This window comes from Coregonus lavaretus (assembly GCF_964263955.1).
Source record: "Coregonus lavaretus genome assembly, chromosome: 16".
Classification (NCBI taxonomy): domain Eukaryota; kingdom Metazoa; phylum Chordata; class Actinopteri; order Salmoniformes; family Salmonidae; genus Coregonus; species Coregonus lavaretus.
In genome coordinates, this window is record NC_140003.1 from 14,767,247 (window position 1) to 14,795,061 (window position 27,815).

At 41.8% G+C, this 27,815-nt stretch overlaps 1 protein-coding gene across 1 annotated transcript; it reads right to left on the bottom strand.

Moving 5' to 3' along the window:
- Window positions 1–592: 592 nt before the first annotated feature.
- On the bottom strand, window positions 593–27,386 carry LOC311143640 (STE20/SPS1-related proline-alanine-rich protein kinase-like; the record flags this gene model as incomplete). Its single annotated transcript, XM_084179508.1, has 18 exons — window positions 593–827; window positions 2,948–3,012; window positions 3,407–3,475; window positions 3,620–3,672; window positions 15,593–15,660; window positions 17,352–17,408; window positions 17,962–18,003; window positions 18,776–18,898; window positions 22,186–22,251; window positions 22,352–22,400; window positions 22,700–22,833; window positions 23,004–23,105; window positions 23,198–23,307; window positions 23,867–23,922; window positions 24,464–24,605; window positions 24,991–25,099; window positions 25,456–25,564; window positions 27,277–27,386. The coding sequence occupies 18 exons, from the start codon at window positions 27,384–27,386 to the stop codon at window positions 753–755; spliced, it is 1,539 nt and encodes a 512-aa protein (XP_084035634.1). The 3' UTR covers window positions 593–752.
- Between the last annotated feature and the right edge of the window lie 429 nt (window positions 27,387–27,815).

The window sequence follows — 27,815 nt, forward strand, 5'->3', positions numbered from 1 at the left end:
AAGTTCTGCTTTTCGCGGTCTCACTCATTACCTACGTTCTTAGGCACAGATTAATGAACAAGGCACCTCTAGCATTTTTAAGCATCAACACTGTCATGAATAAGCAGCACATTACACACGGCAGCATTCAGGTTTCACCTTTCCTTCACTTTCACCAATAATGGGTCCCTTAAATTTGTTGGTTTACGCTCATCTATACACAGTACAGTTCATTCCTTTTAAAACATTTATAATGTTATCATGAAAATGTGCTTCTTCCATAAAATAAAGTAAATCTTACATTCTGAACAAGGACTACAACACAGAGCTATGGGAAACATTTCTTTATCTCAAATGAGTAGTCTGTGAAATGGAAGTTGAAGAAGCAAATATTTTTCACTGTGAAAACGTAACGGTGAGAAACAAATAAAAGTTTCTCATTTCAATAAATAATAGTAAGATCTTCGCTGAAAGCAGAGGTAACATAATTTAAAAAACACACAACAAGTCCTAAGCCACTTTGTTTTATCCCCAGCTATTACCACCTGAGAACATCTTTAGTTTTCTTAGCTGAATCCTGTTCCGTGCGCTGACCTAGCCTGGGGGGGGGGGGGGGGGTTAGCGGAGAGGATCTGTGACAGAGCTGGGCATCGGGGCAGGGGAGAATGGAAGCAAGCAAGGGGTGTATGTGGTGCTTCTCGGTCTGTCTGTCTGTCTGTCTGCTCTGACCTGACTCCTCCATCTCACTTGCTTTGGCCATGATGAGGAGCGCATCAGCTAACACTCAGCTGGGCGAAGCCAATCAGCTTCACGTTGTCTGGGATCTCAGTGTCATCACAGCCAGAGACCTGATGGAGGAACAGATCAATAGGTGGGGGCCATAAAATCCTAACATTTGCGTACAACAACAACATTACCATAATCCAACACCCAATGAACAGCTGTACCCTAACAATTAGGATTGGTTTTGGCACTGATCCTACTTTATGTAGTAAGCCACTGTTTAACGGATTAATATTACTTTGACCTCTTCGCTCTTAAATCCTATAAACTAAGAAAACTTGAAGCACAGGAGAGATTTGTCCCCTTGTTACAGGGCCATGAAGACATGAGAGCAGAGTGGAGGAATTACAGTCCTTCAAAAGATAATTTGCCAATTAAACATTTATGGAGAGCTTTTAAAATTCTACAGTATTTCCCTACAGCCAAGGTGGTAGAACAATGTAATTCCTCCATTTAATAATAGAACATGCTTCATATCATCCGAGACGGCGTCTTAGCAGCTCTATTAATTACTACATCAAAGTATTTTTCATTACTGATGTGACTAGAACCTGTTACTAGACATCCTGTGACACAAGCAATGCAAAATGCACAAAGACAATTGTAATTTCCCTTCAGGTTTTCATTTAATCTAATAACTAATAATATTGTGATGCAACAGCTTCTACTGTGAAGGGTTGCAGTGCAATCTACAGAACTCTCCTGTGCTTTGCACTGAGAAAGATTGGATATGTTTCATGTTAAAAGCTCTATGACTATGTTGTACAGGTCTGTGTTGCATTTAAATCAGGATGATATAGCTATCCTGAGACCTGGGGAGTTTCCCTGGCAGTGAAATCTAAAAGTGTCCCAGTAGTCTCACAAACCTCCCTATCATGTTCAAGGTTTTTTTAAATAAGACATGCCGTTTGAAAAGAAAATACAAGAAACAGATAATTATTTTGTCTGCACTTGAGTCATTGGCATGGCTAACTCCACAAAAGCCCTCTCAAAACTAGAGGAGCTTTTGCTAAAATATAAGTTGTATTTTATTGAAAGTTCATTAGAGAGTGAGTGCGGCAAAATTCTAAACTAGTTATGCTCCTATGCTGACCCACAAGGAGGCCTTATTACTGGCAACATGCATTCAGATTGGTTTGAGTGCAGTCTCTGAGAGGCAATCGATATATCTTTTTCACATCGCTATCCCCCTGGATGTGGTACAGCATGAGTCAGTGCAATGTCTGCCCGCCTCCAGCAATTTAGAGTGGAGAATGGAGAAAGGTTCTGTCTCTCCCCGGATAGACTGGTGGGTCTATCCTGTGGTATAAACCCTCTTGGTAAAATGTTCTGAATTGTTCTCAGAGCGAAGATCATTATTCTCACTGTCGGCATGTGTAGTGAAACCGCAAACATAATTCAGTGTTTTTGGTCGATATTTGGAGTTGAGTGGCTGTGTGCGATTTCGTGCCGCCTGGAACTGGAGCAGTGTGTTAACTAATAGAAATGGGAAAGTGCTCTGGCCAATATATTTACCCAGCCAGGCCCCAGCCAGCAGCACAGTCTGGATGCTGCTGCTGCTAACCCCTCTGATGCAGTTCTGCACACCAGAGTGTCTCCAGCGACATTCACCAGCTGCTGATAAGACGTACATGGCAGAAAGGTCGAAGAGTGATATACTGTGACCAACCGCACAGATGTTGTTTACCTCACCCACACCTTCCAAAAGGGTGCTAAAAAATAGCCCAATATTACGGCAAATCCACTGGGATCGGCATTCATTGCTTCCTTCATTCTTCTCTGTAGAGAATTTGCATTGTTCCGCTCGGTGTCGATCAATGTAAATCACATAGTGTCGTGCTCGGAGGGAAGCATGTGCAGATTAGGAGTGTCAACCATCAGTTATTCCACTTACACGACAAAGTCAGTGCTGCGACACGCCTGTCATCACAGATTTCTCCCATTCTCTAGCACCACTGCTCATTTGGGATTTGAATGAAGTGTCAGTATCTCCAGACACCACAACCCTAAAGCATTGTCATTTAATTGGTGTAAGTGAGACATTATATTTTCTATGTATGTTGAGCGTTATGGAAGTCAATCAATCTGTGTGATGTAACGTTCTGGTTTTTGGAAGCATCCCTCTTATTTCATGTAGCTATCTTGAGACATGAGGTGGTGTGACATTTATCATCTGGGTACTCACCAGTTTAAAGGTCAACACTTTGTAGGTAGTCGGGTCATCTACAATCTTCTGCAGGTTAGCTGCAACTGAAAAGTAATGTTATATATAGAGTACGCAAGTGTTAATAGTGTTATTGCACAGTCACATCAGATTATCTATCATAGATCATATGATGAATAAATCAAGACTGTACCTCGCTGCTCTTATACCTCTCATTGACTGAGAGGGATGTGATTCTTTTGAAAATACCAGACCTAGGTCAAATACATGTAAAATATGTTTAAATACTTGAACTGCGCATGATTTAGTTTGCCCAGTAAAATAGTTCCAAATGTACAAACTCCAAGCTAAATCAAGCGCACCTCAAATACTTTCAAGTATTTGACACATGTATTTGACCTAGGTCTGGAAAATACACGCTAAGCATGTGGGTTTAAATAAGCCCTGCATTACATCAGAAAACAAGGATGAAACATTTACCGACAACAACATCGTGTCCATTGACAAGGCCAGCTGAGAATAGCTCCTGGGAAACCCCATCGGCAGTGTCTATGGAGAGAACAACATACAACATTAGAACCAGGTGAGAAGTTAACGTGACATACGGTACTACACTTCAATACAAAATACAATATCAAATGGTGCTAATAACCACATTCTAACATTAGCTTCTTCATTGTGTGCAGCTCTTACCTCGGCCAGGAGTGAACTCAAACCGGATGTCATTCAGCTCCTTCCTGGAGTTCCTGAAGAGAGAGATGGGAAGGTGATAAGTATTTAAGATGTGTTACATGTGAACATGGAACCCACCAGTCTATCCTCCATAGGAACAGACAGGGGGTCCAGGACCTGGTTAGACTCTTTGGGTTTACAACTCCATGGCATGACAACAATAGTCAGAGGAGTTGGCTACAATTCAGATCTGGGACCAGGCCAAGAGTCCCCGTGTGTTCTATTTGATTCAGACTGTCTGAAGAGTATCCTGACAAGCAGACCCCCAGGAATGGAGGAGTAGAAAGAGACAGCCTGGCTGCCACATCCACTATTAAACACTACGCGTCTCTAGGCTTAACACAATGGGCCATGTTAAGCATATTGTTTTCCTTACTAACTGCTTAAGTTAGTGTTACTATTAGCTAATGTAATATCATCCTGTTTTTATGGACAACACAGTTGGTGTAGCATTAGTACTCAAATTTGAATCCTTGCATATTAAATAGGCTGCACTGTAAAGCTCAATAAAATTGATTGTTTTGAGTTGCCATGAAAATAAACCCTCACTCTGGCCTGTGTACCAGTGGGGAACATGCATACAGGTTGGGCAAAACTAACATACACTACCAGTCAAAAGTTTGGACACACCTACTCATTCCACGGTTTTTCTTTATTTTTTACTATTTTCTACATTGTAGAATAATAGTGAAGACATCAAAACTATGAAATAACACATGGAACCATGTAATAACCAAAAAAGTGTTAAACAAATCAAAATATATTTTATATTTGTGATTCTTCAAAGTAGCCACCCTTTGCCTTGATGACAGCTTTGCACACTCTTGGCACTCTCAACCAGCTTCATGAGGTAGTCACCTGGAATGCATTTCAATTAACAGGTGTGCCTTGTTAAAAGTTAATTTGTGGAATTTATTTCCTTAATGCGTTTGAGCCAATCAGTTGTGTTTTGACAAGGTAGGGTTGGTATACAGAAGATAGCCCTATTTGGTAAAAGACCAAGTCTATATTATGGCAAGAACAGCTCAAATAAGCAAAGAAAAATGACAGTCCATTACTTTAAGACATGAAGGTCAGTCAATCCGGAAAATTTCAAGAACTTTGAAAGTTTCTTCAAGTGCAGTCGCAAAAACCATCAAGCGCTATGATGAAACTTGCTCTCATGAGGACCGCCACAGGAATGGAAGACCCAGAGTTACCTCTGCTGCAGAGGATAAGTTCATTAGAGTTAACTGCACCTCAGATTGCAGCCCAAATAAATGCTTCACAGAGTTCAAGTAACAGACACATCTCAACATCAACTGTTCAGAGGAGATTGCGTGAATCAGGCATTCATGGTCGAATTGCTGCAAAGAAACCCCTACTAAAGGACACCAATAAGAAGAAGAGACTTGCTTGGGCCAAGAAACACGAGCAATGGACATTAGACCGGTGGAAATCTGTCCTTTGGTTTGATGAGTCCAAAATGTGAGATTTTTGGTTCCAACTGCCGTGTCTTTGTGAGACGCAGAGTAGGTGAACGGATGATCTCTGCATGTGTGGTTCCCACTGTGAAGCATGGAGGAGGTTTGATGTTGTGGGGGTGCTTTGCTGGTGACACTGTTGGTGATCTATTTAGAATTCAAGGCACACTTAACTACCAGAGCATTCTGCAGCGATACGCCATCCCATCTGGTTTGCACTTAGTGGGACTATCATTTGTTTTTCAACAGGAGAATGACCCAAAACACACCTCCAGGCTGTGTAAGGGCTATTTGACCAAGAATGAGAGTGATGGAGTGCTGCATCAGATGACCTAGTCTCCACAATCACCCGACCTCAACCCAATTGAGATGGTTTGGGATGAGTTGGACCGCAGAGTGAAGGAAAAGCAAGCAACAAGTGCTCAGCATATGTGGGAACTCCTTCAAGACTGTTGGAAAAGCATTCCTCATGAAGCTGGTTGAGAGAATGCCAAGTGTGCAAAGATGTCATCAAGGCAAAAGGTAGCTACTTTGAAAAATATAAAATATATCAATGACTGATAGCTTCAAAAGGAGGGGAGCGGCTGGGCTGGCTACTGTACACAGCGTTGTGGGAGTGGGATTAATTTGAGCTGTAATTAAGATGCATAAATCACATCAATCTCTGCCCACCTGCTAGCCCCTGACCTACATTTTACAGGAGATTCTGCATGTACGGAACATGCTTCGACACCTCTGTGAGGGCTAACTTAGTTTTACGAGAGAGAGCAAGAGAGAGAGAGAGGCAGTAGGAAGAGAAGTGGGAGTGGATTTCCATCAGCTGCCTGTGTCAACTTTACTTGTCCAATTCTGCAGATTCACAGCTAGAGAGAAGTCAGGGGTGAAACTTGAGTTTAGCAGATGGATGTAGGATGACTAAGATCTCTCCAGTTCATCCACGGACAGTGGGAGAGCATGCTGTAAGTGCTTCTGCAGCCACATCTGTGTCAGCGGGCCTGAGCCCGGCGTTTCCATCTACCTACTAAGTCCTCCTCCAGAGAGATCGGCAGCAGATGCCTGGAAAGTCTCTGTCAGATTACATTGTGGGAGGTAAATAGATTGCAAAGGACAGTCGGAGCTAAGCCACACACACAGATTGAGAAACCGTTTAGGAGTTTTTGGGATTTTATGTGCTTCTTTTAAAACGTCAATCTTCCAGTCTTACTGGGAATGTTAAGATTTCACCAGGTAAAGCATGAGCTGAAATCATTTGTATAGAGAGGTGTTCTATCTACTAAAATAGATTTCCCCTGGTAGGCAATGGGCAGTCAGGCAAACACTTGACTGGCAAACACTCAGAGAGTGCCATTCAAGGAGGGGAGAATCTCTGCTATAAAACATGACAGAATGTCATCACTCCCAGGTCCCCAGAGTAACTCAGGTAATGTTTGTCTATAGAACACATTAATACTTCTGAATTGCACTCTGCCACTGAAGCTGTTTACATTGTGTCCTGTCCAGACTTATGATTGGTATGTTGGGGAAAGTTAGCTGTAAAGCTCTCTAGCACTGAGAGCGTTCACTGCAGTTCAAGGCCAAAGCCTGGTAAACAGATGGTCTATTGTGTATAGACTACACACAGGGACTGACTGTGACCAGAAATCGGCTCTGACATTTTTAACACACCGGCCCATTTCTTTCCTTAAGGCCCCCACAACTGACCTTTTTTTCCCCTCAAGGCCCCCACACCGGCCCATTTTATTAGTTGAGACCCCCATTGCTAGCCAGTTAATTATAATTCCCCCACACACACACACACAAAAAGAAAGTTGGACAGGCCCACCAGGCTAAAAATGGACCAGCCTATCTGGCATTTGCCCGAAATGTCAGATGGTCAGTCCGCCCCTGACTACAAAGGAGAACTCTAAATCCTGTTTGGCATTGACAGGGAAGTAATTTCTTAAAACACCAACAAACACAATCAATACACACATCTGGGGAGTGTTTGGAGTCAGCAGAGGGAAAGTACTTCAGAGCTCCAGCCTTGGGAAAGCCTACATGAATGGGCCCATTGTGTGAGAGGAGATAGTATTAATGTGCTGGTAATTAATTTGGGATGGATTGTGCTGGCAAAATAAAGGAGAGTAATTTGGCTTTCTCGTGGGTTTAAATTAATGAGTTTGCACACTGCAACGCACAATAATCTAAACTTTTTGTCTGAGTCTACACAAGGCAGGGTGGGCTGCGTGGGCATGATAACACCAGCCCATGGACAGACGGAATAAATGTGCCACATCTGCCTGGAGCTCTATTGGTTAATTGGCTGACTTCTATCCTCCCATGATTACATACCCTATTAATCAGCAATCAACTGCCAGTGAGGATGACACGTCAATATCTGTGCCAAAGTGCTCTTTCTTTCTTTCATGGAGCAGATCAAATGATCAATTTCTTCTGTACAAAATAAAAAATGTCAACTCCCAGGTCATTCAAACTTTTCCTGTTGTTCTTATTGTCTTTTAATTGAAGTTTCCTGATGGTTCCAAGTCCCCCAGTGTGTCTCTGAGATCCCTTCTCTGTTTCAGACATACATCAACCACTCCCAGGCATTATGGTTAGGGTTGCAAAGCTACCGGTAATTTAGTAAAGTAACCAAAATCTTCAGTAATTTGGGTAATTAAAAGAAAACCTATAGCAATCTATTTTAACTTTGATAATTTATACTTAAATAACTTAAAACATGTATTAATATATACTATTCATTTTTTATATCTGTGTCCATATTGTCCATGAGTTTCTAGTGGATAGACCATATGGTTGAAGAGAAAATAGCCTAATTAATGAAAAAAGCATCTAATCAACAATGGCATTATTTTCAATTAACTCTGCAACTCTTTCAACTATTGACTTCACAACTGCCACCAGTTTGCCGCCAAAACATTGACAACAAATACATATTGACTTAATAAATAAATAAGTGTAAAAAAAAATTGATATTATGCTGAAACCCTCATATTAAACACCAATGGTATTCACTAAGTTCATGGTTTATATTTAGGATAATGGTTTACAGCTTTGTCATTCTATGTTTAATTTTTAAATCATCTTATTTAATTATGTCATATATTTTACATTTGATAAGGCCACACATAGGGCCAGACATAATTACAGATACCTTTGATAATCTGAAGTACCCATAAAGGCCACTAGATATCTTGTGATAGATTACATAAAATTCTTGAAAGATACCAAGGTTCTGGTAGTTTACTGGTACATTTCAAAAGTTTCCAGTAATATACCCTGCCTTTGCAACCCTAATCATGGTCAACTAACCATAACATCCCATCTGAATACAATTCTCTAAAGGACCTTAATTGATGGGTTCACGCTAGCATAAATTATTTTCTAATCAACCTTAACATCCTTATCAATTTTGGGAGGAGAATTTATACTGTGGGGAAAAAAAGTATTTAGTCAGCCACCAATTGTGCAAGTTCTCCCACTTAAAAAGATGAGAGAGGCCTGTAATTTTCATCATAGGTACACGTCAACTATGACAGACAAATTGAGATTTTTTTTCTCCAGAAAATCACATTGTAGGATTTTTCATGAATTTATTTGCAAATTATGGTGGAAAATAAGTATTTGGTCACCTACAAACAAGCAAGATTTCTGGCTCTCACAGACCTGTAACTCACAGAAGGCTCCTCTGTCCTCCACTCGTTACCTGTTTTTAATGGCACCTGTTTGAACTTGTTATCAGTATAAAAGACACCTGTCTACAACCTCAAACAGTCACACTCCAAACTCCACTATGGCCAAGACCAAAGAGCTGTCAAAGGACACCAGAAACAAAATTGTAGACCTGCACCAGGCTGGGAAGACTGAATCTGCAATAGGTAAGCAGCTTGGTTTGAAGAAATCAACTGTGGGAGCAATTATTAGGAAATGGAAGACATACAAGACCACTGATAATCTCCCTCGATCTGGGGCTCCACGCAATATCTCACCCCGTGGGGTCAAAATGATCACAAGATCGGTGAGCAAAAATCCCAGAACCACACGGGGGGACCTAGTGAATGACCTGCAGAGAGCTGGGACCAAAGTAACAAAGCCTACCATTAGTAACACACTACGCCGCCAGGGACTCAAATCCTGCAGTGCCAGACGTGTCCCCCTGCTTAAGCCAGTACATGTCCAGACACGTCTGAAGTTTGCTAGAGTGCATTTGGATGATCCAGAAGAGGATTGGGAGAATGTCATATGGTCAGATGAAACCAAAATATAACTTTTTGGTAAAAACTCAACTCGTCGTGTTTGGAGGACAAATAATGCTGCGTTGCATCCAAAGAACACCATACCTACTGTGAAGCATGGGGGTGGAAACATCATGCTTTGGGGCTGTTTTTCTGCAAAGGGACCAGGACGACTGATCCGTGTAAAGGAAATAATTAATGGGGCCATGTATCGTGAGATTTTGAGTGAAAACCTCCTTCCATCAGCAAGGGCATTGAAGATGAAACGTGGCTGGGTCTTTCAGCATGACAATGATCCCAAACACACCGCCCGGGCAACAAAGGAGTGGCTTCGTAAGAAGCATTTCAAGGTCCTGGAGTGGCCTAGCCAGTCTCCAGATCTCAACCCCATAGAAAATCTTTGGAGGGAGTTGAAAGTCCGTGTTGCCCAGCGACAGCCCCAAAACATCACTGCTCTAGAGGAGATCTGCATGGAGGAATGGGCCAAAATACCAGCAACAGTGTGTGAAAACCTTGTGAAGACTTACAGAAAACGTTTGACCCGTGTCATTGCCAACAAAGGGTATATAACAAAGTATTGAGAAACTTTTGTTATTGACCAAATACTTATTTTCCACCATAATTTGCAAATAAATTCATTAAAAATCCTACAATGTGATTTTCTGGAGAGAAAAAAATCTCATTTTGTCTGTCATAGTTGACGTGTACCTATGATGAAAATTACAGGCCTCTCTCATCTTTTTAAGTGGGAGAACTTGCACAATTGGTGGCTGACTAAATACTTTTTTTCCCCACTGTATAGTGTTTGTTCTTTCAGATGCAATTATGTTTTTCCAATTAGTTTGGTATTTTTCCCAAGAGAACCCCCACCACACGATACAGCTCTTATACCACCAGAGCTCTGTTCATGGTTTTACTCTTCATGAAGGAATTGGATTAAACTATAATTACATTTTAATCTGCATCGATTTTCGTGATTACAAAACTGAAGCCTAAGAAACTTGTCAACGCAAGTCTTTTGTAAATACAACTAGATACATCTAGCTACTATTGTATGGAGGAGTATAATAACATAATATTATGATTGGTAGAACGTGGAGTGTCCCATCTGCTGATTGCAGATCAATCACCTATTAAAATATAAAGATGTAACTAGAAGAGCATCATGATTACTGTAATGCCATTGTGACTGGAAAGAGACAAAGCTGGAACTATTCAATATGGGCTTTAATAATGCTATAGGTTTCAGGTTGAATCAGGTTAGATAACTCCAACACCTTCCCCATCTGTTTTCCACAACATAAATTAGCTTTGAATGGAAATAAACTACAGTTATCTCACTTGTCCAACCATTACAGTGAGGGAAAAAAGTATTTAATCCCCTGCTGATTTTGTACGTTTGCCCACTGACAAAGACATGATCAGTCTATAATTTTAATGGTAGGTTTATTTGAACAGTGAGAGACAGAATAACAACAAAAAAATCCAGAAACAAGCATTCCAAAAATGTTATAAATTGATTTGCATTTTAATTAGGGAAATAAGTATTTGACCTCTCTGCAAAACATTACTTAGTGGGTTACAGAGGTCAGACATTTCTTGTAGTTGGCCACCAGGTTTGCACACATCTCAGGAGGGATTTTGTTCCACTCCTCTTTGCAGATCTTCTCCAAGTCATTAAGTTTGAGGCTGACGTTTGGCAACTCGAACCTTCAGCTCCCTCCACAGATTTTCTATGGGATTAAAGTCTGGAGACTGGCTAGGCCCTTAATGTGCTTCTTCTTGAGCCACTCCTTTGTTGCCTTGGCCGTGTGTTTGGGTCATTGTCATGCTGGAATACCCATCCACGACCCATTTTCAATGACTTGGCTGAGGGAAGGAGGTTCTCACCCAAGATTTGACGGTACATGGACCGTCCATCGTCCCTTTGATGCGGTGAAGTTGTCCTGTCCCCTTAGCAGAAAAACACCCCCAAAGCATAATGTTTCCACCTCTAGGTTTGACGGTGGGGATGGTGTTCTTGGGGTCATAGGCAGCATTCCTCCTCCTCCAAACACGGCGAGTTGAGTTGATGCCAAAGAGCTTGATTTTGGTCTCATCTGACCACAACACTTTCACCCAGTTCTCCTCTGAATCATTCAGATGTTCATTCGCAAACTTCAGACGGCCCTGTATATGTGCTTTCTTGAGCAGGGGGACCTTGCGGGCACTGCAGGATTTCAGTCCTTCACGGCGTAGTGTGTTACCAATTGTTTTCTTGGTGACTATGGTCCCAGCTGCCTTGAGATCATTGACAAGATCCTCCCGTGTAGTTCTGGGCTGATTCCTCACCGTTCTCATGATCATTGCAACTCCACGAGGTGAGATCTTGCATGGAGCCCCAGGTCGAGGGAGATTGACAGTTATTTTGTGTTTCTTCCATTTGCGAATAATCGCACCAACTGTTGTCACCTTCTCACCAAGCTGCTTGGTGATGGTCTTGTAGCCCATTCCAGCCTTGTGTAGGTCTACAATCTTGTCCCTAACATCCTTGGAGAGCTCTTTGGTCTTGGCCATGGTGGAGAGTTTGGAATCTGATTGATTGATTGCTTCTGTGGACAGGTGTCTTTTATACAGGTAACAAGCTGAGATTAGGAGCACTCCCTTTAAGAGTGTGCTCCTAATCTTAGCTCGTTACCTGTATAAAAGCACCTGGGAACCAGAAATCTTTCTGATTGAGAGGGGGTCAAATACTTATTTCCCTCATTAAAATGCAAATCAATTTATTACATTTTTGACATGCGTTTTTCTGTTTTTTTGTTGTTGTTATTCTGTCTCTCACTGTTCAAATAAACCTACCATTAAAATTATAGACTGATCATTTCTTTGTCAGTGGGCAAACGTACAAAATCAGCAGGGGATCAAATACTTTTTCCCCTTACTGTATGTTAACTTGCTAGTCAGCAAATAAACAATGTAAGAATTGTATGAGAACATTTCCTAAGCTTCCTGGGGATGCCCTATGAAATATTCAAAATAACATTAATTTCTGTGAATCCTTTCACCTAACATGCATCCTTAGTACCCTCAGTATGTTTTCTACAGGGACCTCCTATCCCTCTGTATTTCTTCCAATCTCCAACTCAGACTTTTATTCAGCTTAGCCTTAATCCTGTTGTCATGCTCTCACTAAAAACATGTCAACCCCTCGGTTGACAATCCAGACTTAAAGCCACGTTGCTGAATTTCTAACATCTGTTCCACCCCTCCGCTCAGACAACGAGGTCTGTCGTTCTCCGCATCTGTCCTTGAAAGTATGGTTGCATCCAAATGCCACGCTTCAAAAGTATTCTCCCTTTACTGTATCTGCTTAAGGACCTGTTTGTCACTCATATAAAGCCTGCAAGTCTGACCAGTGACCATGTCATCTCCTGATCCTCTGGGTACTGGGTACAGTATACCTCTTTAGGCAAACATATTTTTTGTCATACGAAAAGAGATGATGAGTGTAGATGATGGTGTTATAATGTAACACTGTTGTTTTACTGCACTGACTTTGGACTGTGAAGAAAATACAGTATTGCGTTAAACCAGTTTACAACATATTCAAAAGCTGTGAAATGTCACCAATGTAATTCACTCCTGTATAAAGGTATCTTCGCCCAGCGAATCAAATGTAATGTAATGCTCTTTCAAGTGCTTCCAGAACTGCTTTTACAGTTCATGGACTAAATAGGGTTATACAGAAATCTCTATGCAAATAAATCCACATCATAATTCTACATAACGTGTCAAAACCGATTGCAACAAAGCCCCATTATTGCTTTATGGGAGATTGGGAGTTGACAGGGCTAAGCTAAAGCCATTTGAGTTTTTCTGAACAAGTCCTTGAGAGGCCTGATAAATGTACTGCTCTCCTTTGGATGCTGCGTGATAGGGACTGACTGTTTCAGCACAGATCAGAGGTGTGGATCTTGTCAGTTGACTTTTTACTTAAATCTACCAAGACAGGGTTATACACTGTCTTGGCAGGATAGAACGAGGAGACTGAAAAGATTTGGCATGGGTCCTCAGATCCTCAAAAGGTTCTACGGCTGCACCATCGAGAGCATCCTGACTGGTTGCATCACTGCCTGTTATGGCAACTGCTCGGCCTAAAGAGGGTAGTGCGTACGGCCCAGTACATCACTGGAGCCAAGCTTCCTGCCATCCAGGACCTCTATACCAGGCGGTGTCAGAGGAAGGCCCTAAAAATTGTCAAAGACTCCAGCCACCCTAGTTATTGACTGTTCTCTCTGTTAACGCACGGCAAGCGGTACCGGAGCGCCAAGTCTATGTCCAAAAGGCTTCTTAACAGCTTCTACCCCCAAGCCATAAGACTCATGAACATCTAATCAAATGGCTACCCAGACTATTTGCATTTCCCCACCCTCCTATTTTATGCTGCTGCTACTCTCTGTTTATTATCTGTGCATAGTCACTTTAATAACTCTACCTACATGTACATATTACCTCAATTACCTCGACTAACCGGTGCCCCGCACATTGACTCGGTACTGGTACCCCCTGTATATAGCCTCGCTATTGATATTTTTACTGCTGCTCTTTAATTATGTTACTTTTATTTCTTATTATTTTATATTGTATTTTTTGTGATTGTTTTTGGTATTCTTTATTAAACTGCATTGATGGTTAAGGGCTGGTAAGTAAGCATTTCACTGTAAGGTCTACACCTGTTGTTATCGGCGCATGTTACAAATAACATTTGATTTGATTTGACACACATCACTGAAATCCTTTTGCTGTGGCGAGACTGCCCTCCGCGCAGAGCAGGATTGGTTTAATACATAGCACATACAGCAAGCCACTTATTAGCAAATGATACATCGCTCCTCATACACTGCCAAGGAAAGCAGGCTGAAACAGCTGCAATGAATGGAACCAAAGGCACTGAGACATAACTACAGCCCCACTGCTCACAGAACTGTCCATTTATTTACATGTCAAGGTTAGAATAATTACACTTCTCCAGTAGCCAGCCCTCCAGTTGGCCTGCTGTTGGAATGCAGTGGAGGGAATGGCTTTGTATGTTGCGCAGTGGGCCTGCAGAGGGCCCTTCAGATGCTGCCTGCTATCTCATCGACCCAGAGCCTACTCTGCTACACTGCACCCAGTACTGCATTTAGCTCTTCAGGGGGCAGGAGGCAGACTTCAAACTGTCTAGAAATACTCCATTGTCTATTACATTTACATTTATGTCATTTAGCAGACGCTCTTATCCAGATCGACTTACAAATTGGTGCATTCACCTTATAGCCAGTGGGATAACCACTTTACAATGTTTTTTTTGTTTTTTTTGGGGGGGGGGGGTGGGGTGGGGTAAGGGGGGGGTAGAAGGATTACTTTATCCTATCCCAGGTATTCCTTAAAGAGGTGGGGTTTCAAATGTCTCCGGAAGGTGGTGAGTGACTCCGCTGTCCTGGCGTCGTGAGGGAGCTTGTTCCATGTCTATGTCTGTGGCAGACATCTGTGTGTGTGTATGTGTATGTGTGTGTGCGTGTGTCACAGTTCTGTACATTTGCCTTGCTTATCCTGCTTTCAGACATGGTGTTTAAATCTGCTTCCATTTTGCTGCAGGGGAAGTAAAACTGATTTAAATTCAATGCAATAAATATAAACCGCCTTCCTCTTGGGAAAGGATTTGACTGCTTAGAGGAGTCTGAAGCCTAAACGACACTAGTTATCATACATGTATCATAAAAGGACAGAATATATAAAACAGTGATAAATCGGAGCCTAAATCTACTCCTAAACCTATTCCATATTGGTCAAAAGTCTTGCTACAGCCTTGAATTGGCTTTTAGCAATAGGTCTTTAACCTGGCAGCTATGTCCCAGTGGCTAAAAGTGTCTGGACTAGCTGAAATGAAGGTGAAGTCAGATCAGGTCAGTGTTGGTAAGTCTGGTGGCAGAGCAGGTCCTTAACAGCCCTCTAATTCAGTCCCTGCGAACACAGTAATGTGGAGCGGGGCCAATGGAAAGTCAATCGAGTGTAACACTCTCCTCTTCCCACACAACCTCTCAGCCAGATTAGAGAGACCAGATCCTTGTTTAAGTCAGATCATCTCTTTAGAGGGCCAAGACATCATTTGGTCATCATTAGGTCTATTAGCAGCAGGGTACATAACGAGAGATTCTCAGACCTCTGTTTGGGTGTAACGGATGTAAGGAGGATGAGGCCAAATTGAGACTGCTTACCTTAGCCTTAGAACCATATTTAGAGCACCTTGAATATAGGGCCCTGTGTTCTTCTCAAATGGTTGAACCTGTAAGTAAAGAGTGAGTCAATAAAGCCAGTAAGTACTCAATATCTCCTGGAGTATAAAAATATATAACTGTATATACACTGATTAAACTACAAAAGCAACAGAAGAATACATAAGTTATATCACACAAAAATGCATTCAATATATACAGTGTATTGTATTGATGTATTCTGACAAGATCATTAAGTTCTGTTTTTGAGGAGGCACAATCCTTTGACTAGACCTTGACTCAACAAAGTAAGAACCACAGTAGCACTTATGGCCTCCATCACTGCCAGACGCGGGGGTGAAACTCAAACAACACTGCCTCATTTCTGAAATTACAATGGCCAGTGAGAGAATGGCACAGGGCCTTTTAGATGACTAGAGGGGACTACACAGAATACGCAAACGGAGCCGACTGAGCGTAGCGCAGTGTCGCAAAGTCGTTTTTCGTCACGAAAGGGCGGCTCGCCGTAGTGCCCTCCGATATTCGACGTACTCCCGTGCCACATAAAAATTGTAACGAGCCGAATCATCCCTTCCGTAGCCATGGGGGAAGTGTTGTGTAGGCACGGGAGTACGTTGAATATGATCTATAGGCTATGCATCAGAGTAGTCTATTTTGCATTGATAAGAAAATATAATCTCAGCGGCTGTTCAAACAAAAAACCAAACAACATTGTAGCCTTATTAGAATCCACTCCCAAAATGTAATAACTAGTGATTCCAGGCTACTGGACCAAAACATGACGCCATTCTATTTTTAGCTGATATGGGAGTGTATACATTCAAGCAGCATATCAAACTAGGATAACGTTGTAGGTTACACCGGCAAGTATAAGAATATTTGTCAGGGCATATTATTTAATTATAAATCTGATTATTTCACATGAAGATGTGGGAAGCTAAAAGGCTAGCTAGCTTGCAGTGTTTAGCCAACTTGCGAGCAAGGGACAACAAGACAATATACTATTTTTTGCTTTCACAACAAATAAGAAGACAACAAGAATTCACCCAAAACATTTATTTTCTTTAGAAGTAATAACTAACGATATACAGGCTATTGTGAAATGATAGAACCTGCTGTAGCCAACTAGCTAGCCATGTGCCTTTTTCACAATGACCAAAACATGACGTTTTATTTTTAGTTGATCTTGGAAAGAATACACAAGCAGCATATCAAACTGAGATCATGTTTTAGGTTACACCGGCAAGTATAGAATATTTACTGGACATATTTTAAAAATATATAAATCTGATTGTTTCACATGGAGATGTGGGAAGCTAAAAGGCTAGCTAGCTTGCTATGTTTTTAGCCAGGCTAAACCCGCTAGCCAGGCTGCCAGCTAGCTACTAGTAGCAAGGGAAGGTGACTCTTACTTGTTTTCACAAAACGAAAAGATAAAAAGAAAATACTTTGCTATCACCACCTTGTGAACGGGAGTGGGACCAGCGAGGATATCATGTTACCAAAAGGTGTCCGCTACTCCAAAAATCCCACTCCACCCACGCGCACGCAAGTAGATCAACGGAGTGGAGCAGGACGGCCATTTACTCTTGACTTATTACTGCTGCAAGGGCCCATCCATGTGCCACATGGAGCCTGGCACATACTCACTCAAACACACTCAGTGGTGCATCAAGGTCACTGAATCATGACAAATAACGTCTGCCTCTGCTGCTGGTGATGCTGCTCCTGAAACCCTCACCTGTGGATGCTGAATGGATAGCCCTTCAATGGGAACAATGTTGGCGTTCTCCTCATCCTGTGGCACAAAACGAAAGGCATATAGTAAAGATATAACATATACTAGTCATTTTTCTGTGCTATGGAGGAACATTGTTAGCAATAACAAATCTTTGCCCAAGATTAGACATTGCTCATCTCAGTCACCAAATAGAGAAAAGTCAATACAAAACAATCAATATGTAAAACATTTTGTTGTTTTTGTTTAGGAACAATCAAATAGAGAAAGCATGTATATACGTTCACCCTTGCTAAAATCAATGAGTCCGAGAAATTGTGGCAGGTGAGACGTACTAGGTTTATTTCAGATGTAATCATTTATACACAACCTGCTCCCTGTTGAGGCAGGCAATTGGATTTTCCAATGATGCCCTTTGTAAAGTAATCAAATTATACAGGAAGAAACAGGGACAAAGTAAGTATATTAACCTTGTCAATGTGCAGGTTTACACACTTACGAAAATCAATCTTCAACCACATTCCATCTGAGGGTCTCTGATATCAAAAAGACACTAACGATGATAAACCATGTACTGCACATTTGTTTATAGAACCGAAAACAGCTAACTTACGTCTTGGTTTTCATCTTGGTTCTCCTCTCTGACCCTTCGCGACTGGAAGGCAATATCAAACACAAACACAATGATCTTCTCAGTCTTGACAAATCTAAATATGACTGGCATATGTAGAGTGCAATCACCGTAGAACCCATATCTGCAGAATAATTAGCATAATGTAGTTTACAGGAGGCAACCGAAAATTCAAAGCTGACAAAGATTGAATATCATTATCAGCATTTCATTTGTCACATCTTTGCTTTGTGTAATTATTCAGTGTAAGAGACGTTCAGGTTATGCATCTATATCAAATAACTTTTTGATCTTTGATCATGGCTGTCTTTCCCGCTCCCTCCCCAGCCCCCTACAGCCATCTTCAAACCCTTACCAACTACCTCTAGTGACATGTGACAGCTAGCTCACTGCTCTCACAGAGATCCATGCAGGATCTAGGACTGTACAAAGGCTAAAACAAAAGGAGAGTATCATGTCCTCAACATTACACTCTTCGAAAAAAGGGTTCCAAAAGGGTTCTTTGGCTGTCCCCATAGGAGAACCCTTTTGGGTTCCATGTAGAACCCTTTTGCGTTCCATGTAGAACCCTCTGTATAAAGGGTTCTACATGGAACCCAAAAGGGTTCTATCTGGAACCAAAAGGGTTCTACCTGCAACCAAAAAGGGTTCTTCAAAGGATTATCCTATGGGGACAGCCGAAGAACCCTTTAAGGTTCTAGATAGCACCTTTCTTTCTAAGAGTGTAGTTGTCCCTTTTTTCTCCAGCCCCTGTGGTCAAGTTTGGATGTGCGTCTCTTGTCATGGTCTCACCTACCCTGCCTTGATTGACAGCAGCCTTGCCCTCCTCGCTCCCCTCATCCAGCTCATCATCGCTCCACTCCCAGTCTCCGTCCTCCGTCTTGTGCAGATGGCCACTGGACCCTGGAACTCTCCTCACCTGAGCCAAACACAGCACAACTGTTAACACACACCATCAAACTGTAGGGCTGAGAGACAAAACACATTTAGTTGCATACCCCTTCTAAGGTTCTCTCACTAAGGTCAAAACCAACACAACATCAAATGTTATTCATCTGTCTTATATGAGTTTATAGGATTTTAGAAATATACACTGTTCCTATATGAGTGCAGATGAATTGATCAAACATTGCACAAACACTAGCTTGGGCTTGGATTACTCTCTGGGAGTTTTTAATGTCTACAAAACAGCTGCTATAAGCTAGCAGAGAACAAAAGAACAGAGAACACCAAAGCGAAACACAGAGAAAACAAAACACAAAAACTCCTTAAGAAGCTAACTCTGGATTAATCTAAGTGGAAGCACCCAGCATTCTAGGGCTAAGTCAAAGAACATGTACCCTTCTGATGGCATCAAGTTCTTTCTCCGAACCTGACACAGAGCCCATGCTCCTGGAATTCTGCTCTGGCTCCTTGAGCAAAACAAAAAAGCATCAGTCCACTCTGATCATCATCACCTGCACACTGTGTGTGGATGCATGTGACAGTTCAGTGGCCTGTATGTCTCTATACACACACACATACGGTACCATCAAGCTGTCTATGCCAAAGCATGTGAACAACTACATTTACTACTATATTTATGAGCATGCACACTTAGAGAAACACACAAAGGGAAAATATGGGATTAAGGTGTACATACAGGCAAATTACAAGAGCCATCTATAGATGATCTGAATCTAAACTGTATCATCTGTGTACTAGTGTGGAAAATCAGTCTCAGTATTATATCAGTATTATTTTCCAACTTTCAATTACGTAACACATCAATGACTGCTGCAGCCCACCGCCCTTGGTGTCAGCCTCTAGAAATAATCTTTGATCAATATCTCCTGCAGGCCTCCCTATGTGATCAACTAAGGAGCAGGGGTGCCCTCTTCTGGCCAATGAACAACTGCTAGAGATACAATACATGTCTTGAAAATTACTATTTTGTATTAACTCTCGTTTAATTAATACAGCTCGACTGCCCATGGTCCAATATGTACTTCTCTTTGATTGCTATATCATAGTCTTCCCAAGTGTAGAACTTCACTACTGATGTAAAAATAGGTACCCTACACAATAAGCTCCCTGCATTTCTATTGCAAAATCTACCTTTCCTTACTTCTCTGGGGAGCGACTCCAATGTTTAACAAGCCTATAGCTCATGGGATTCTTAGAGCAGAAAAAGGAGGACAGGAGAGAGACAGATAGGGCAGGAGAGGAGAGAATGAGGGAGGGGCAAGGGGAAGAGGCTGAGGGAGGAGGGCAAGAGTGGAGGGAGATTCAGGGAGGGGGCAGGGGAGGAAGGGAGGCTAAGGGAGGGGCAGGGGAGGAAGGGAGGCTAAGGGAGGGGGCAGGGGAGGAGGGAGGCTAAGGGAGGGGGCAAGGGAGGAGGGAGACTAAGGGAGGGGGCAGGGGAGAAGGGAGGCTAAGGGAGGGGGCAGGGGAGGAGGGAGGCTAAGGGAGGGGGCAGGGGAGGAGGGAGACTCAGGGAGGGGGCAGGGGAGGAGGGAGACTCAGGGAGGGGGCAGGGGAGAAGGGAGGCTAAGGGAGGGATGAAGGGAGGAAGTGAGTATGTGGGAGGGGGCAGGAGATAGACCAAGGGTTCCGGTCTAGAAGCACGGTTTTGACTTCTCCTACAGTTTTGCTTCGGTACTGCAGCATAACTGACGCCCGGCACGGAATTTCCATACACGGCCACATAGAGAAGTCAGATTAGGAAATTCCTAATAATACTCTTTAGTCATCACTTTTGTGCACAAAACATTCATTGAATTACTAAAATAATTGTCGCTGAGGCCAATTTTTTTCCTTCACTCACAGCCGAAGATATTAACATTTTATATTCATCCGATGTCTGCCATGTTTTTGGATGACACGATGATGTCGTCGCTGCTTGCCGTCACACCCTGTGTGCACTGAGTGCTAGTGCGCATGTGATGTTGGTCCGCATTCTTGATACAACTCGGATATAGACGGTCCATGAATCGGCATATGCAAATCGTGAGTAGATTATCTTGAAAACAATGGTCGGACATCTTGGACGCAGTCTCAAGTTCTTATTATACCTCAGTGAGATACAGACTGAGGGAGGGGGGCAAAGGGGAGAGAGTCTGATCTGGTCCAGGATGTGGACAGGTCACAGCGTCCTGAGATGACAATGTTTCTGCTAGGTTTCTTCTCTGTGCAGGCTGGCCTGTGTCTGCTGAGTGGATAATGTGGGTGACTCTCCATAGGTCAGAACAGCACACAAACAAACCATTCTATTATCACAGAGGCAACACAGAGGACACTACTCTTTGACTCGCACTCCTCATCTGCAATCAAGTGAGACAGACTCAACACAGCTCCATTACTGTATGTACGAGCTGTGCATTTCCAGCAGAAGACAAAACTGTGATGTGCTCGCAGGATCAGGGTTGGCTGAAGAGGGCATCATGATTACATTACAGCCTCAGAATAGAATACTAATCATTGTATTGTCATGCTACAATCAACCATAATCTCACATTAAACTATGTTCCCAAATTAACCAACCAACCCACACACACACGATCTGAATGATTGGGACTGTTGTTCTGACCAGCAACTGTCCACCCCTCCGTCTGACGACTCTGTCACGAGTCACTTCCCTCTCTATTGACATTATGCTCTGCTAAATGATTGGTTCACGCGACACCTCCACAGTCCCCCATGTCCTCCAGTCACCCATGCCATGTCAGTGAATTTCCATCCAATCTGTTCACCCTGATCTTTTTGCCTTCTAGGAATAGGAGGATGATGGTGTACCAATATCAGCCTTGCCTGCTACACTGCTGCACCCAGTTAGCTGTGACCACAAGGCAACTGAGCATGCAAATGGTGTGTTTAAGTGCACCTCTCTGTTACCTAATCACTCACATTCAATCCCATTTGTCTTTGTCTGCCACTTGCAGTGAGCGTCTGAGCGACATTACGGACCACTAATGCATGAGTTGTCAGCACATCCATTCTGCCTGACTGATATTGTTCCAGCAGTGGCCCATATTTGCAGCCACCCCCACAGAACAGTTTGAGCACAAAGTGAATGAAGTGTTGAAGAGAGAGACAGAGAGGACACTCGATGTGTGTTGACTGGGGGAGAGTGTGCTGCCAACCCCTAAAACCTTAGCATACTTTGTTCATAATGTTTAGTCAATATTGGGACTGCTTTAATGGGAATGATGTTAGTTTAGACGTTACCCTTTTGGCTCTCTGGGTTATGTTCGGTGCTCTGCATAGCAGCTTTTCAATCAGATACTCTCTGTTCTGCAAATGTAAATCACAACCCGCATTAAAAACATCAACATACCAATTCTTTAAGCCTCAAACAAATAGAACAGGTACAATTCTGGAGGTAAAATCATACCTTGGCCTTCTGGAAAAATTTACATTTCAAAAGCTCTGCTGCTGTAGGCCTAAAGAGAAACAAAAATACACGGAGCTATAAGAACACGTTCCAATTATTGGCCTGGAACTGAATGTACAATCCTACAATCTGTCTGTGTGAGAATATATCTTCTTGTGTGGGTATGGGTGAGACCACTAAACATGACAACTGTATTTCAGGACTCTCTTGTAGAAGTGGATGAAGCTCTACAGAGACTCGATCACCACCCAAGGCCATCAGAGTTACTTTATCATCAACCAGTGACAGACTCTACAGATTTACAGTGTAGGTCTAACGCAGATCACTGAATGGAAGACAAGTACAAACCTCTTGGCGGGCTCCTTCTGAAGGCACAGGGTTATTAGCTTCCTAAATGATTTCCCATATTTTTTCAGCATCTCTTTGTCCTCCACACCCGTGTCTAGGGTGGGGGGATCATTCTGTAAGGTTAGCATTAAGACCTGGGAAGAGAAAAGGAAGGGTCAAAAGCATGCATGTGGTCTCTCAGCAGTTACATAGACACAGGGTAGAAATCTGCCTTTCATGGTTCATTAGTTGAACTACAATTAGTTAAGATGTAGGCATATTCCACTCTCTGTCTGGCAACTGGGTATACAGTGATCAGGCTCACCTTCATGGGTGGGTATCGGTGGTAAGGTGCAGACCCTGTGGCCAACTCTATGGCAGTGATTCCAAAACTCCAAATGTCTGCTTTAAAGTCATAGCCTCGTACCTGTGGGCATAGCATCACTACTGTTAGTATTGTACAGTGTATGTGAACACAGCTAGTAGATGTTACTAAAACTGGCCACAATATGGTCTCACCTGTTCCATTACTTCAGGAGCCATCCAACATGGTGTGCCCACAAAGGTCTTCCGTACTTTGTTTCTGGTCATATCTCCTCCAGTGGCCAAAAAGGCACTAACTCCAAAATCTATGGGGAAATATGTATAATTCAGATTAAATGTATGGATGTAATGTTATACCTCATTAACATCTTATAGAAAGGAATATATTAATGCTATGCAGTATTTGCTAAAATATGCTCAAACTATTAGGAGTTTTCACAACTATTTCATGTTATACACCTAATACAAACTGCACACCCAAGATCTTCCGTTGCATTCATGTTAGAAAGATTTTCTTCCGAGTGTTTGTAGGCTAAATGTCATCCAACTATATGACAGAGACCGTAGGCCCCCAGTGATTTATGATGGGGGACCTGTTTGACTACCTTTATGTTAATGTTATTCAGTAAATATTATAAACTACCATGATTTCGCTAGCTTAAAAACTATATTAATCTTTGCCATTTTACAAGTCTACTCCTTCTTTTGATTGGTGAAATCTGGCGTTCTGTGTATTATGCTGATGAATTACTGAATGTGTGGAAACATCATAAAAAAGTAATATATAACTGTGGCAGTGAGCGAGCTGTGAGAACAGAATGTGACAGGTGAAGATGGGGTGAGAGAGTGACATTACTCACACACCTGCAATCTGAACTGAGCCGTCCTCTCCCAACAGGATGTTCCCAGCCTTCACATCCCTGAAGTCACACACACAGCAAAAACACCCCAGTCATGCCCAAACAGTATTTAACTAGGGCGGCAGGTAGTTTAGTGGGTAAGAGCGTTGTGCCAGTAACGAAAGGTCGCTGGTTCTAATCCCCGAGCCGACTAGGTGAAGAATTGCTCATGTAAGTCGCTCTGGATAAGAGCGTCTGCTAAATGACTAATATGTAAGTGGGGCTGCATCCATGTGTGTAAAGTAGTTTTGCAGCCTGCTGTCATTTGGAACACTGACCAAGGGGGTAATAGTGGTTTAGTTTTTTATGACCTTGACATCCAGGCAAGTTTAAAAAAACACAACCTTTGTGTGATCAAAGGGAAGTTCAAACAACACAATCCATGTCAATAAATTACATTGAAACAGAATAGTCAACACAATTTATCTAACACCATGTAACTCCTAGATTACATTTTATAGATTCATATTATGGAACTTTTATATTCAATCTTACTTTAAAAAAAAATATATATATATATATATATATATATATGAATGTTTTAAACTCCAGGGTATCTTACCTGTGAATCTGTCCGTTTCTGTGCAGATAGTCCAGACCCTCAAGGACCTCTTTTAGTATGGTTGCAATGATGAGCTCATCAAGGACTCCATTTTTGTGCTCTCCTTTGCTAAAGGTATGCTTTATTATATCCAACATGGATCCTAAAAGGAGGAAGCAGACAGAAAAACAGAGTGCCCACAATGCCCAATGCTGATATGTCATTCCATGTCAACTATTCCATTTACTCATCCTGCCTTAAGCAAGTTTGTTACAATGTTCGATATTCATTCCAGCCATTTACATGGTGTGATAACACTTAACTTGTAATGCCACTGCACATAGGTCTACAGTAAACTCTACCAAAGGATGGACAATTGCTTGTTGACATTTGATGAGATCAATGTCACGACATATGAAAGGACTCACAATTGAGTCTATAACAGTATTTAATGTGTTATGTTATTATGGCCACTTTCAATGTTTAGTGTGGAAGTATAAAAGAGATGGCAGCTATATTTTGCTAAGATGTTGAAGGTAAAAGCTTACCTCCACTCAGAAGTTTCATGACTAACCAAAGTTCATCCTTTACCACAAATGAGGTGTAGTAGGTGACAACATTTGGATGGTTGCATTGGCTCATGGCTTGAATTTCTTTCTATTGTATGAGAGGAAAGAGGCTCACATGAGACAAAGTAAAGTCAACAACTTTTGACCACCTTTCTTATAACGAGGATTGTTCATATGTAATTTACTTCGCTAAAGATGTCAAATAAATTACTGCAAATGATTTTCCAAATATGCAAAGTAATAGTTTAGCAAATACTTAATAATGTCAACAAATACTGTAACTCTGCTTGTGGCTAATTTCTTATTCAAATGGACACTCAAGTGTAACAGCCCTACTCAGCCTCTAGTACACACACACAAGAGGAAAAGTGTGGGCCAGAGAGGGCCAGAGGCACTGTGGACACACACAATGAAAATATAGCCTTTATTTATTGTTGCTCTCACCAATAGCTCATCCATGCTGGTCTGGCATTTCTCCAGGTTTATTCTCTTTATGGCCACGCGTTCCTGTCTGGGGGTGCAGAGGGCAGCCTGCACTACGGCTGTGGCCCCACTGCCTGGAATCACAGACAAATAGAGGTGCAATTATGAAACAGGACAGGAGACAGGACAGGACAGCACAGTAACATCAAATGTGACCAAGGTGAAAAGCATATTGACACATGCAGGATCATTGTTTGTCTGTTTGGAATATTTAGTGCTTTTTGTGACATTTAAATGATAATTAATAAATGATCATTCATGTGACTGCAACAAGAGTTCAGAACACCATTGAACCAATACAGTATGTACAAACATATTTTCCAATCATACGCTAATTCCTATGCATAACAGTCAGTGTATCCAAAGACAAATTTGAGAAGAGGGGTTTAGTGTCACATTCTTATGTTGTACTAAGAATGTGACACAGTACATACCATGCCAACTGCTGGTGACAGATAAGGATAAGAGGAGATTGGACTGCTCAACAGTTGATTATAAGCACAGGACAGATGACTAACTAGCTACGGCAGCTCTTGGCTGTAGTAATGCTATCCCTTATCAGCACTGATATGGTTTTCTTTAGCTGTCAGTGTCAGCTCATCTATATGCAAAATTGATATTCATCCCTCTGGACAAAAGCCAATTAGACAGATCCAAATGTCTCCCACAGTTCCCACGTGACGAAATTCGTAAATGAGCAAGAAATCTTAAGCATTTGGGGAATTACAGTGAATAACTGCATTATAGGCCTACCAAATGAAGTCTGATGTTATCACCTGTAGAGAGAGGGTGTGGAGAGTAATGCTGACCAGCAGCAAGTGAGCTCAGTATTATAACAATGTAACCGGTCCTATAACTCCTTGATGTAACCTAATAGAAGTGCAAATAAACCTTGATGACCTAGATGTGCTGAAACAATAAACGAAACATTCCTTTCCACTGTAATGCTTTAGCTACGGATTATAGAATAAATAAATACAATATTGCTTCCTTCTCCTATAGGCTCACTAACATTTATAACGGTGCCTGGTGAGGCAAGGCAATATATTAAAATGTATAATTATTTTTGCAACTATCATAATAAAATTGACATGAGATGGCCTATAGGTCTATGGGCTATTTGTGATTTATTTTCCAGAGCATTCTCTAATCTGTGACAACTATTTTGTCTTATAAGTAGGCAAGAATGTGGCCTAACCAAATAACAATACTCATCATAATCATCATCACAATAGTCCTAAAATAGTAATAATATTAATAATAAAATGTATTTTGTTGTAAGAGTAGACCCTCTGTCTAACTTCAAAGTGGCATGCAATTGAATATCCCTGCTCTACAGAACGACACCATGCCATTCCCGTGAGGACTGCAGGTGCATGATGAAGACATTACCTGCGATTTTCATCCAGATTCTCCATCCATACATAGTTACATCTATTTCAATATAGCCTACTGGACACGTGCCATAAATGAGCATCGTTCGGCATAGAAGAAATCGACTGCATAAAAACGCATTTACATGAAATGGCATTCCTACCCATATAAATACAACTTTACCGTGACTATAAATATCTCTCTATATGATTAAATAAGTGGTGTTTCCTCTTACAAGAGCAAGCAAATTGCGGTTGTTAACATCCGCATTGCAAAGCATTACAGAGTCGCTGTTGAATATGAAAAAGCCGGTAGGCCCTCGTCGTCATTCACCACTGATAACCGCCCGAGCCATTTCCATGATAAAACATATATATAAACACTATATCATATCAAGAGGTAGCCTACTAACCTATGACTTCCTGTAACTCGTAAGACTCCCTGGTAATTGGCCAGCTCGTTGTCAGCACTGGTTGCGGATTCTGGACAGAAGCCGGAGATCCGCCTTGCTCCGCCATGATGCTGCTGCTGCTGCTGCTACCGAGCTATTTAGCGACCTCAGACCTTCACCTCCTGACTACAGAAGTGTCAGCTGCTGCAGCGAACTACTACGGCCTGCGATTAAAACATCCAGAAAATAACCGTGCAACTTTCACCGCAACGAGAATATGTCATTTGACTTAATTTATTATAGCCTATAATAAATAATACAAAGGCCAACCTATGGGTTTTGAACCACAACCAATTGGCTAAATATGAAAATAAGTGTTGTTAAGATTTGAGCTGGCCTACTTGATTTCTCTACATTATTTGTTAAAAAGGCTGAATTAAATTATAACGCCTAATCATGTTGAAGAATGTGCACTTCAATTTGTGATAGGCCTATCAAAGTTGCTCGTTTTAGAACAATTTTCAATTCCAAAACTGAACTTTTTGTTTTTGTAATC